This window comes from Epinephelus fuscoguttatus, linkage group LG7 (assembly GCF_011397635.1).
Source record: "Epinephelus fuscoguttatus linkage group LG7, E.fuscoguttatus.final_Chr_v1".
In the NCBI taxonomy this organism is placed as follows: domain Eukaryota; kingdom Metazoa; phylum Chordata; class Actinopteri; order Perciformes; family Serranidae; genus Epinephelus; species Epinephelus fuscoguttatus.
In genome coordinates, this window is record NC_064758.1 from 37,747,724 (window position 1) to 37,760,839 (window position 13,116).

General features: G+C 39.5%; 3 protein-coding genes across 6 annotated transcripts in view; 2 read left to right on the forward strand and 1 right to left on the reverse strand.

The window, feature by feature from the left end:
- The window catches only part of rca2.1 (regulator of complement activation group 2 gene 1), a 46,421-nt gene extending 37,169 nt beyond the window's left edge, over window positions 1-9,252 (reverse strand). Inside the window, exons 1-5 of the mRNA XM_049580997.1 lie at window positions 9,193-9,252; window positions 8,251-8,574; window positions 7,837-8,154; window positions 4,273-4,426; window positions 4,026-4,182 (exon numbers count right to left, since the gene is read on the reverse strand). Of these exons, the coding sequence (XP_049436954.1) occupies window positions 4,026-4,182; window positions 4,273-4,426; window positions 7,837-8,154; window positions 8,251-8,574; window positions 9,193-9,226 (987 nt within the window). The 5' untranslated portion in view covers window positions 9,227-9,252. The remainder of the gene's footprint in view (window positions 1-4,025; window positions 4,183-4,272; window positions 4,427-7,836; window positions 8,155-8,250; window positions 8,575-9,192) is intronic.
- The window catches only part of cd34 (CD34 molecule), a 286,734-nt gene that overhangs the window by 110,743 nt on the left and 162,875 nt on the right, over window positions 1-13,116 (forward strand). The window lies entirely within an intron of this gene.
- ptpn22 (protein tyrosine phosphatase non-receptor type 22) overlaps window positions 11,130-13,116 on the forward strand; it is a 31,381-nt gene continuing 29,394 nt past the window's right edge. The window contains exons 1-2 of one of the 2 annotated variants that reach the window (XM_049580723.1): window positions 11,130-11,465; window positions 12,277-12,547. In XM_049580723.1, coding sequence (XP_049436680.1) covers window positions 12,446-12,547 — 102 coding nt within the window. In that variant the 5' untranslated portion in view covers window positions 11,130-11,465; window positions 12,277-12,445. Of the gene's footprint in view, window positions 11,466-12,163; window positions 12,548-13,116 lie in introns of those variants that run through there. The other variant, XM_049580724.1, reaches the window with a different exon arrangement.

The window sequence follows — 13,116 nt, forward strand, 5'->3', positions numbered from 1 at the left end:
TGACTTTGAGCACATAAAATCCAAAGCAAACCTACCTCCACTAACAATACTACATAGACAGGTCCTTGGGATTTAAAATCTAAAAAAATACATTATTTTAAGAGTCGTATGTGCTATATTGTAGGCAACTGGACTTGCTTGCGTTTCTTGAAGACGTTTCGCCTCTCATCCAAGAAGCTTCTTCAGTTCTAAATGACTGGTACGAAGTTGCAGGCTATAAACCCTGTGTGGGTGGGAACCCTTGCAGAGTCGTAGGGGCCTTAATGACTCTGAAACTAAGAGCTCACGTGACCCCTACGACTCTGCAAGGGTTCCCACCCACATTTAGAACTGAAGAAGCTTCTTGGATGAGAGGCAAAATGTCTTCAAGGAATGCAAGCAAGTCCAGTTGCCTACGATATAGCACTTAACAATTACCATGACCTGGATGACTGAGAATCTTCACCGAAATTATTTTAAGAGGTATTTCTGAAATTTCAAATTTTATAACAGCCCATTATTCAATGGTCATTTAATTCAAATAAATTAGTGAAATTTCTGATTTATGGTGACGATGAAGGTGACATTAATTAGCCAACCTTTAATTTTCTTAAATACAGTAATGGTACAGTTACAGGGCTTCATATTTTAGCATATGCCAACAGTCAAGGACACTCTACACAGGAATTTCTGGCAAACCTTTTTAGGAAGATCTTAGCATTCATTCATTAGGTAAGTTACATGTAATGTAAGAATTCAATGCAGTTTTAGAGATACTTTACAAGTCAGTTTAGCTGCTCCAAGCACTGAACAAAACAACAACAAACCCTAAACGGTGGCTAGCTTGACCGCTGTGCCCCAGGCTTGTTTAGCTCAGCTGTCAGATAGCACTTACAAGTAAATGTGAAGAATTACTTTGGTAGCTGCTGCTGGTGAATTTGGATATCCGTCCTGATGGCTGCCACTTTATAAACAGTGAAGCATTTTGTGTCCTGAGCCGAAAGTTACCAACATATGATAACCCCTAACCACGAACCTTAAATATTGACAACACAAAGTCCAAACATCACAAACACAGTTTTTGCACTTTTATGCCAAAAACTGATTTAGGAAGGAAAAGTTGTTCAATCATTATTTGAGCCTCTAAAAACTCCCCAGTATGTCACAACTTGTCTCCAGACAATCAGTCGGCTAAATAAAAGTTTAATCAAGAAAAACCTTTTTGAATGTTGTATATGGCCAAATAACCAAGCAGGGCATATGAGGTCATAGGCAAGTGGGCACAGATGCCAGTAAGGACCCTCTCCACCTACTGAGTGTTGTCAATACAGAGCATCAGACCTAAACCTCCTGTAGGAAACCCGAGGGGACAAACAGAAAATTAAAGATATTCTAGGCCAGCATCACTCATAAAATTTATGACTCTAGTGCCTGTTATTGGTTTATACTCACAAAGACAGAAACACCAACAACAGCAAGCTTTATTTACAGTTTTTAATTACACATGCTCCTTCAATGAATGGTCTTTGAAATCATACCCATGTCTGTATCAAAAGAAAGATAACATGCTACAAGTCAGAACCACTGCAAGGTCTTCATCAGAATTTCTGAGTTGGACTTTGTAAATAATCCAGGGCCCGAAAATAGGGGCCTGCAAAAGGTCACTCAAATTCAAAGTCAGCCAGAGACTCAGAAATGACCACAAAGAAACACAAAATGAGTACAAAGAGACACAACAAGACCATAATGAGTCACAAAACAACAAAGAAAAGGTGCAAAACAGCTGCAAAGAGACAGAAGCTTACAACTATGAAAAGAGGCAAAACAACCAGAGACAAAAAATGACTATAAAGAAATTCAAAGACTACAAAAGACCCAAAATGACCACAAAGAAACATACACTGACTATAAAGAGATGTAAAACAGCTGCAAAGAGACATAAAGAGACTCATAATGACTATGAAAAGATGCAAAACAACTACAAAAAGGGGTTAAACAGCAGACACAAAAATCTAAAAGGACACACAAAAACACCTCTCACACACACACACGAAACACAAAACAACAACAAAGAGGTGCAAAACAGCCTCAAAGACACACAGAAACTTACAACTACAAAATGGGCAAAACAACCTCAAAGAGACTCAACATGACTATAAACAGATGCAAAGTAACTACAAAGAAATTCAAAATGAATACAAAAGACCCAAAATGAATACAAAAGACCCTAAATTACTACAAAGTTATTAAGAGCCCCAAATGACTACAAAGAGATGTAAAACAGCTGCAAAGAGTCACAAAGAGACTCACAAATGACTATGGAAAGAGGCAAAACAACCGTGACCACAAACAGACATAAAGTACCACAAAAAGCATAAAATGACTACAAAGAGACATAAAAAGTCCACAAAGGGCCAAAAACGAGTACAAGGGGATGTAAAACAGCTGCAAAGAGACACAAAGAGACTCACACTGACTATGGAAAGAGACAAAATAACCACAGAGACACAAAATGGCTATAAAGAGATTCAAAATGACAACAAAAGACTAAAATGACCACAAAAAAACCCATAAAACTACGAAGAGACACCAACTGTCCACAAAGGGCCAAAAATGACAACAGAGAGATCTAAAACAGCTGCAAAGGGACACAAAGAGACTCACAACTAAGAAAAGAGGCAAAACAACCTCAAAGAACAAAAATGACCGCAAGAGACACAAAACAACTACAAAAAGGGGTTAAACAACAGCAGAGACAAACATCTAGAAAGAAACACAAAACGACCACAATGAGACACAAAACAACAACAAAGAGGTATACAATGTCTACAAAGAGACACAAAACAACCACAAAGAGCCTCAAATGACTATAAAGAGACATAAACAGCTGCAAAGAAACATAAAGAGACTCACAATGACTATGAAATGGGAAGAAACCACCACAGGGACACAAAATGACTATAAAGAGATTCAAAATGATTACAAAAACATAAAACATCTCCAAAGACACACAAAAAGTCTGCAAAGAGCAAAAATGACAACAAAGAGATGTAAAACAGCTGCAAAGAGTCACAGAGACTCACAATGACATGGAAAGAGGCAAAACAACCATAAAGAGACAAAAAATGACCACTAGGAGGTTTAACATGACTACAAAGAGACATAAAAAGTCCACAAAGGGCCAAAAACAAGGAGATGTAGAACAGTTGCAAAGAGACACAAAGAGACTCACAATGACTATAAAGAGCGGCAAAACAACAAGAAACACAATATGACTACAGAGAGATTCAAAATGGCTACAAAAGACTATCAATGACCACAAAAAAAACCCATAAAACACAAAATACGACAAAAAATAAAAGACACACAGAACAACACAGATGTGGAACAACTAAAAAGAGACGCAAAACAACAACAAAAAGAGGCTAAGCAACCACAAAGTCTGTGTTTCTAACTCTTTCTGTATACAGAGGAAGGGGCCCATTGTCTCATTATCTACCAATGGCCCTAAAACATGCCCCATGTCCTAATGCTGGATGCTATTATCTGTTTACAGAGAGAATAGAATTAAAATAAACACTCTAATTTTGCTTGATCTGATAAAAATCAATTCACATTCTAACACATTAGGAACGCTCACAGAGTCAGTTCTTCCAGCTGGCATTGTGAAGGTTTATTTTTTAAATTAAAACTCTTTCATTTTAATATAATGTATGACAAATATTATTCTAGTGTTATTTGAGTAAACACAGACACAGATCATTCCTCTTTAAACATATTAAATGGAAATGATTGTGTGTGTGTGTGTGTGTGTGTGTGTGTTTTGGTGGTGGCATTGAAAAGCTATCATTTATAATACATTACAGTAGTTTGATAAACGCTACAGTGAGACACTCTGATAAAAACGCTGACGTACTCACCACGTGTTATCAAAGAACCTTGGCCAACAATAAAACCACAAAGCAATGTCACAGGTGCTGATATGGCTTCCAAAGAACTACCACTGTAAAAGCAGGTCAGTTAACCATATGTGGCATTCGCCTCACACAAGCCCTCCTCCTCCTCCTCCTCCTCCTCCTCCTCCTCTTGGCACGTTTGTGTCTCAGTTTTGTACATTTGAGTACTATGCACAGAAATATCAGTAAGGATGCAAAAGAAGCCCAGCGCAGCAGCATATACCAGAATGGCACTCCTGTCCATGCCCTGAAAAACAAAGATTTGATCAGTGACTAGTTTTCAATCAACAAACACTTTGTGGATCCATTATAGGAGTTATGGATGAATGAATCCAACCTGCTGAAAAACAGATCTTGTTCCGTGTCATTGACTGGAAGTGACCAGTTGGTTGCGTCAGATTGGATTTTTACAGTAGCTTGGCAGGTCGTCAGAGCTGGAGTTGTGGCCATGGTGGTGCTCATTCTGTCAGCGCAGTCATAAACGGGTTGGCCTGATGATTAAAAAGAAAGACATTATGATGGCATTTCTTTTATGAGCTTGTACTTTGTGCAATAAGGATTTCACAACAGCCTCAAAACAAATCACAACCTATGAGTTCATTCTATAAAGCCCATGTTTATAATGTATTATATCTTCCTATTTAAAGCTCTGTGTAGGATGTTCATTACAATTTCGATCTTTAAAATAACTGATGGCAAAAGAAAAATGAGACCAGGGTTCCCAGGGATCTGTAAGACTTTAAGGAGACATTGAATTCATTCATTCATTTTTCATAACAGTTTATCCAGTTAGGAGTCACGGGTGTGCTGAAGCCTATCCCAGCTGACATTGGGCAAGAGGCAGGGTACACCCTGGACAGGTCACCAGACTATCACAGGGCTGACACAGAGAGACAGACAACCATTCACACTCACATTCACACCTACGGACAATTTAGAGTCACCAATTAACCTGCATGTCTTTGGACTGTGGGAGGAAGCTGGAGTACCCGGAGAAAACCCACGCTGACACGGGGAGAACATGCAAACTCTGCACAGAGGGGCTCCTCAACCCTGGGGTTTGAACCGGGAACCCTCTTGCTGTGAGGCGACAATGCACCACTGTGCTACATTTAATTAATTAATTTAAAAATAAGACCGTAATTGGTATTAAAATGTCTTAAATCAATTTTTCAAAAGTTTAACAAATGCTAAGACATGGTGCATTGGATTTTTATTATTTTTTTTCTGATCTTGCTCTGTAAAATCTCAAAATAATTGGTAACTTCTATCTTTTAAAAATAACTTAACACATTAACGTCACACAGATCAGGACAGCGGAACCAACAATAATCATATTTTGTTTCCAGCCGGGATGCTCAGAGCAGTGTATCCATTGTGTGTGGCTAGCTGCCACTGCACACTGTCCAACATGGAAATGTGCATCAAAATTTGGTGTCATGGCCAAACCCGCTACAGGCAACACAAACAAGGCTCAATGGACTTTATGCAAAACGTTTTTATAACTCAGCGCAAAGAAAGTCAGGGCAGTTGAATCCCACACGCAGAGTGAGAAACACAACGTCACCAAGAAAACCTGCCTGAAAACACCACATATTAAAAATCATTTGTGAAACATTGTCCCTAACCCTCAGTAATTAATGTGAGATCATGTTTGGTTTTTCTTTAGATCTGGTTATTGATTGATCTTAAATTTCATTCTGAGTGGCATTAAAAAATTGTTTTAAATCTAACTTGCCCTATAGTTGAAGCAGCCCTGGAGACAATCCCAGTGAGGGGTGCAATGTATGTGTCACAGGTCATGGACTGGTGTTGCTGTGTGCCTCAGTGTCTTTTTTAATATGACCACTAGGTGTTATCATAGTCAAATCCTACACACAAGGGCCTCAGTACACTAGATAAACAACATACAACCACAGTCATTTGAAAAAACAATCATAATAATAAAGCATATCAGTTATTACAATCACTCATTTTGCATTCAAGCTTATAAGGTCTTTTTCTGCCTTGAACGGACTGGGAGTGTGATTAAGGCTTTTCAATATGACTTCATGATAGTAATCTTAAACCATAAGTGAATTGAGGGTGTATTCAGGCAGCAACAATCACCATGTGTTGACTCTGACGTCAGAACCGTCTGAAAAAGCAGAAGTGTCAAAAGTGTATTGGCAAAGAGGAAACAGAGCCGCAGCTTTACATGCAGTGCAAAACTGACTGAGAATGTTTCATTCACTGGGACAAACACAGACAGACGTTATACGTTTAGCTTGGTTTCATGTTTACTTTTATCCTCCATTTATACTGTATAAAGCCTTCCACAGCAAAAATGAAACCATAAAGTTACGCGATTTTGTTTAACCTTGATCTTTGTAACCGTACGATAAAAACTGTAAACAAGTGACAAAATGTTCTCCCAACAAGATTTGCATTCAGAATGACATGAATCTTACAAAATAGTTGTAGATACTGTACTTGTAACAGCGTATAGAAATACTTGAAACCCACAGAGAGCTGACATGAAAGCAGTACAACATACTTTAACCACACTCACCATTCATTGTGGTTGCAGAAGGCAAATTAATGATAGTCAACTTTCACACACAGTCAAAGCAAAGCAATTATAAGATATAGTCAGACTTTTTTGTGAAGTAGACTTGTAATATCTGATGTCTTTTTGCTGTATAAGTACTTAACGTACAGTCTGACTTACTGGAGCTGTGGCTATAGGTCTGCCATTGGCCGACTATTTAGGCCGCCATTCTCCCTTCCTTCGGCTATCTGTCTGTTACCATTTTTAAAATCCCCCTTGCTAAGGGAAACAACCGTAACAATCTCCAAGCTAACAAGTCTGAAAATGACAAGTTTTGACGAAGATTTGGATCATGCAATACGGCCTGGCTGCTTTGTTCTTTCGATGAATTGTGGTAAAGATCTTGAGTGCTAGATCAAAGGCAACTGGACTGAATAGAGTTTCTTGAAGATGTTTCACCTCTCAAACGGTAACAGGCAGATAGGAAGAGAGAATGGTGAGAGGTTTTGTCTTGCTCTTCTTCAGTTCATGAACTGAAAAAGCCTCTTGGATGAGAGGTGAAACATTTTCTAGAAACTCAGATTACCATGACCTGGATTTCTGAGAAGCTTCACCAACTTCTTGTAAATATCTCCAACGCATAAAACTACTTGTGAACACACACAGGAAAAGCCCAGACTCCGTCTTGCAGGACTCTCATGTCCAATGTTGATCTGTTTTCTGACACAGAGTTGATTTGTCACCTCCTTTGAAATGTCTCCAGTAAAACGTCTTTTTTTGCACTGGGGGTCTTATCTCGAACCGTTCCAACTCTCTGCTGAATCAGCAAACTTTCGGTTGCTGCTGTCAGCTGAGAGGCTCTCCTCACAGATTCTGGTTAGCACAAGCTAACACAGCAGCAGCACCATCTAAAAAGACGTCCTAACGAACTCACACCAACTCGATAACGTTAGCTGTGTGATGCTAACAGGTAGCCCTGTCACTGTGTGTCTTCCTCCTAACACTATTTTGCAAGGGCACCATCTCTGAATCCTGGGCTTTGCTTCACATAGGACGATTGTGATTGGTTCAGGGAATCAAAAACAAGCCAGAGTGTTTTTCCCAACAGCAGAATGGTAACATGGTGATTCCAGACCTTCCCCTGGTACTGACACGGTGCTGCTACACAAGACTACTTACAGAAATTAATCTGACTCCTAATAACTTATGCTTTAAAACAATACTATGATGCTTTATAGCATTTCTTATTAATAATTGTGCCAGCATTATGGAGCATTTAAAAGGAATCTATAAAACACAGGCTTCACATAAAGTGTGACCTAATTCTTGCATTGATATTTATAGGAGGCAATACATCACATCCGTTCTTACCCTCCGCACGAACAACATAGATACAGCTGCTGTCTGCAGGCATCAGAACCTGCACCGAGAGAACATCACTCCTCTGACTGCTTATGTCATTACTGGCAATACAGTAATAATCGCTGTCCTTGTCCAAGGTGCCACAGCGTAGGTGTAAGTCTGATGAGCTGTGAAGCAGGAAGTCCTTGTGGTGTGTGTGTTGGTACCATGTGTAACGAACGCCAGTGCCCCTTTTACAGCCACAGCGCACTGTCACCGACTGACCCCAGCATGTTTGTCTGTCCACCAGAGAGCTCAAGGGCCAAAGACTGGGTTTAGATACTGGAACTGGGAACAAAGAAGAAAGCAATATATATGAATTCAGCCTCACAGTATACAGACACAAATGTGCAAAAGCAGTCTGTGATTATATTTTATTCTTACCTTCAGTGATGACCACGTTAACTGAAGTCATGATGTCAGCATTTACTTTGTCAATCCCAACCCAGTACACTCCAGTGTCGCCGAATTGGAGATCAGTGACTTTGACAAACAGTCCTCTTCTTCTTAAATCTAATACCTGAGACCTGTGTGAATTTTTAGTTATACCCTCTGAATCTGCCAGAATCGTACAGGTGCTTCTAGAGTCCCCTTGGCACCAGTACTTTTTACTGAACAGGAATCGGTTTGTGTCATAGCTGCATTTAAGAATGAATTCACCTCCTATATGTGCTGTGATCTTTCGATCACATCGGAGCTGAAGACTTGCTGGAAGACAAAAATCTGAGTCAGCGAATCAGAATCAAATTGCTCATAGCCACAGCAAAAAAAAAAAAGGTTAAAAAAGGTTTCAGGTTATTCCACAATATATTAAACTTTGTTTTTAATTTATTTCATTTCATTTTTCCTGACAATAATTTTAATATTAACATTGTAAGCTTTGTAATAACATGCAAAAACAACAATAGGTCACAGAAAAACCTTGATGTAAATTCAATTTGCAAGTGGGTTAGCAGCACATTTTGGTTTTCAGGTGGTTACTTTAAAATTAAACTCAAATTATCAACGTGAAATAACGTTTGCAACTGTAAATACTCGGTCAGGCAGATCACACACATTTCACACGAGAAGTAATAATTATTACATGATGTGAGAATGTAATTCAATAAAATGGTCATAAGCATATCTTAATATCATGGACTAGATGTCCATGATATTAAGATATGCTTATGACCATTTTATTGATCTATCTATCTATCTATCTAGTTTTTTTCAGTTATCTATTCCAGTTATCTATTTATCATTTCCCAAAAGGTACATAAATTAGTTTAGACATTTTCTAATAAATAAAAACAGTGTTATGATAATTGATACAAGGCTACTCACCATGAAAAAGCAAAACCAAACACAATGTTTTCATTTTGATGTTTCAAGTCAGAGTGTGAGATTTTAACAACTACCAAACACACAGGAAGCTGTAGAGGTGGACTGTGGTGATCATAGCTTCCTGCAGGTGCTTTGAGGGTTGCAGAAATGAGTGCTGAGTGCTGCTATGCCCAGAACACACACACACGAGTTGTTGCATGAATAGACCACATTTCAGATAACTCTCATGTGTTCCTGTAAAAGCCCCTTAAGGCATGTAGAGCCTCAGTTTCATATATGGGTACACTGCATTTTTAATATGGCAACACATTATAGTAGTTTGACGTGTTCCTTGACCTATGAGATAATAGCTCCTTCATTTGACTCAGTCACTTCAATATATTTTGTCACAAACTGGCCTAAAGTCGGTGACGAAAACTGAAAAATTATGAAAACCTCATTAAAAAAATACCCACTTTTGTTTCTAGAAACATAGCTGATTATGTCCTGAACTCTCATAAAGAATTACCCACTTTTGTATCTGCAAACACGACTGGTAATGTCCCAACATCTTATTAAAAAAAAGCCACTTTTGTCACTACAAACATGGCTGGATATGTACAGACCTGTCATGAAAAAATGACCCAGTTTTAGCTAGAAATGTCCTGAATTTCTGTTAAATAATATCCTCATTTGTTGCTACAAACAAAGCCATAGATGTTGCGACTTCCACCTAAAAAATACCTGCATTTATTGCTAAAAACACAACTGGAAATGTCCTGACTTCTTGTTAAAAATTACCTCAAATTGTCGCTACAAACATGGCTGGAAATGTCCCTGCTTCTCATTAAAAAAATACCTGCTTTTGTCGATAAAACACGTCTAGAAATGTCTCAAATTCTCATTTAAAAAATACCTGGATTGGTCAGTAGAAACATAGCTAAAAATGTCCCTGCCTCTCGTTATAAAATACCTGTCTTTGTTGCTACAAACACAGCTGGAAATATCCTGACTTCTCATTATAAACTACATCCATTTATTGCTACAAATACAGCTGAAAATGTCCCAACCTCTTGGTAAAAAATATCTGCTTTAGTTGCAAAAAACATGGCTGAAAATGTCCCAACCTCTCATTGAAAAATACACACTTTTGTGACAAACACAACTGGAAATGTCCAGATGTCCAGATCCCTTGTTAAAAATACCCATTTTTGTCACTACAAACACTGCTGGAAATGTCCCAACCTCTCGGTAAAAAAATCTCCACTTAAGTTGCAACAAATGTGACTGACAATGTCCCGACCTCTCATTAAAAATTCACTCCATTTGTTACTACAAACATGGCTAAAAATGTCCCAACCTCTCATTAAAAAATACCAGCTTTTGTTGCTTCAAACATGGCTGGAAATGTCACAACCTCTTGTTTAAAAAATACCTGTCTTTGTTGCTACAAACACAGCTGGAAATGTCTCAACCTCTTGGTAAAAAACATCTGCCTTAGTTGCAAAAAACATGGCTGACAATGTTCCAACCTCTCGTTGAAAAATACCCACTTTTGCCGCACAAACACAACTGGAAATGTCCGGACCTCTTGTTAAAAAATACCTGCTTTTCTAACTACAAACACAGCTGAAAATCCCTCTATGTCTCATTAAAAAAAAAAAATTCGGTTACATGGCTGGAAATGTTCTGACCTCTCGTTAAAAACAACCTGCTTCTGTCGCTACACATGAAATAAGCTGTAAACAAAGTAAGTTTATAGTTGATTTAATATTAATAATTGTGTTGTACAGGTCAGTAATGAATCCAGCATATGAATGAGTTTAGTGTGTGTGATGAGTGGAAGTAAAAAAAAAAAACAAAAAAAACAAAACAAAAAAAAAACCATTAACCAAACCAGCTGGTGGGAGGGGGAGAGAAGAGAGGCATTAGAGATGAAGTCACTTAAATAGGCTGTGGCCCAGTTTACACAGGTGTCGGTAGTTTCCTGACATCCTTCACCACTCTGGCCTGTTGACTCCTGAACCAGGAAGCCAATTTGTCTCAATTTGTAGTTTCAGACTTGAATCTATCTGATGATGCTTTTAACAATAAAATTCCACAACCCCCTGTGTAAATACAGCCTTGTCAGAATATCTCGTTGTGTAAGTTTACCACAAGGCCACTAGATGTCGCCATGCTACTGATGCAGAGTAACACCTGCTGAGTACAGTGAGCAATACATTGTTTACGTCATATGAACTAAGGCACAGTAGGCTACCTCCTCTCATATGAACTGCATGTCAACTTTTCTGGTAAGCCTGTTCTCAGTACGTTTTCCTTATCACTCTGATGTTTTCATCTTTATATCATGGTACAAGCTTTGTAAGATATACTTTACATATATGTTTCATTATTTTTATCCATACTTTTATTCGCATACAGCGTGTTTTATGTCATAAAGGGAAGTCTCGTATGGATGACTTAATGCCAACAGTTCCTTGAAACAGAGCTCCTCCCATTGCTCTTTAAAGCCTACAAAGTCAAATTTGAAGCTGCTCACCCACTAAACAAATTACATAAGTTTTACAAGAAATGGCAGAGGTTACTGGTAATTAATCTCAAATACTGTGCAGTGGTTTACCAAAACAAATGGCATCTGTGGAGATACAGAAAGCATAAATGAAGACCCAGACAGCTGACTGGGTTAATTCCCCTCTCATCAGAACATCAGGCTTTTCAGGATTCTCAGACACCCTCTGTCTTCACCACTCCCTCTGTTGCTGCCTCCATCCCTACCCACATCCCTCCTCCTCCCCTCTTGTGTGCCCTGAATGTTGTCCAACAGGCTAGACTGCCTGCTCGCACTCTGACTTCGGGTAGCAACAGTTGTTGGTGCAACTTTATATGCATAAATGCGTGGCCCACACTGCTAGTGGGTGTCTCCCTTCCCGTCCCTCTGCGGCGATGTCATGCAATGAAACACCCGGGTGACTTTAGGACCCAGTGAGAGACACCCAGGGGGTGCGGCAGTATTTTTAATCTGACCACAGAACCTGTTAGCTTACTCTTGCTTCCTCTAAGACAGTTCACTCGTTCCCTCACAATAGTTCCTTGATGTGACAGTTGCAATAGAGAAGTGCTCTGTGTAGCAGCAGCAGCAGCAGCAGCAGCAGAGGCGCCACAGCCCTGAACTCAAGCCTCAGTGACCCTAATCCATGACCCCTGGATGAGGACCTTTGTGTCCTGACATGCCTGTGAAAGGTGCACTATCCCAGGCAGTGTACAGCCAGCCATGGAGCAGCAGGCCTGGATACTGAGGAGCTTGCTGGCCCAGCTGGAGAGACTGGAGGCTGTGGATGAACAGGCACCGAATGGCATTGCAGGGGAGTTTGCGGTGAGTCAACTGTCAAGTTCCTTTTGTTGGAGTATTGTTGTTAGTCGTACTGTAGATAAAGAAGACAGATTTCTTCCTAACAGCGATGTTTGTTGACACTGAATGAACTGACAGTACGTACAATCTTAATAGTTTTCCAGACTGCCAAAACGTCACAAAAGGCAACAAGTTCAGGGAAGTAACACGCTGCTATTGTAACGCCACTTTGGTGCTTCCTCTTTGCACTGATGCTTGTCTTTGAAGGCGCATGAACAAGGAAGACTCATAGGCAAATCTATTGTAACATTTAACAACTAACAAGGCTCGTTCAATTAGTCCATCACTTGTTCAGTTATCAGTCATCAGCCTAGTACACACGGAACAATACATGTACATTCACACCCAACACATACCCACAAAAACCTCCTCCTCCGAAGTCTTGACACCCAAGATGACATCATCTGTGGGCTGCTGCCATGGTGATGAGTGACATGCCAGTGCCTGAGGACAGCACCGAGTGCTTCACATGCTGCCCCTCTGCTGTCATGCCGCTCCCACCCCGATCACTCCAGAAGAAGGGGTCTACTGCA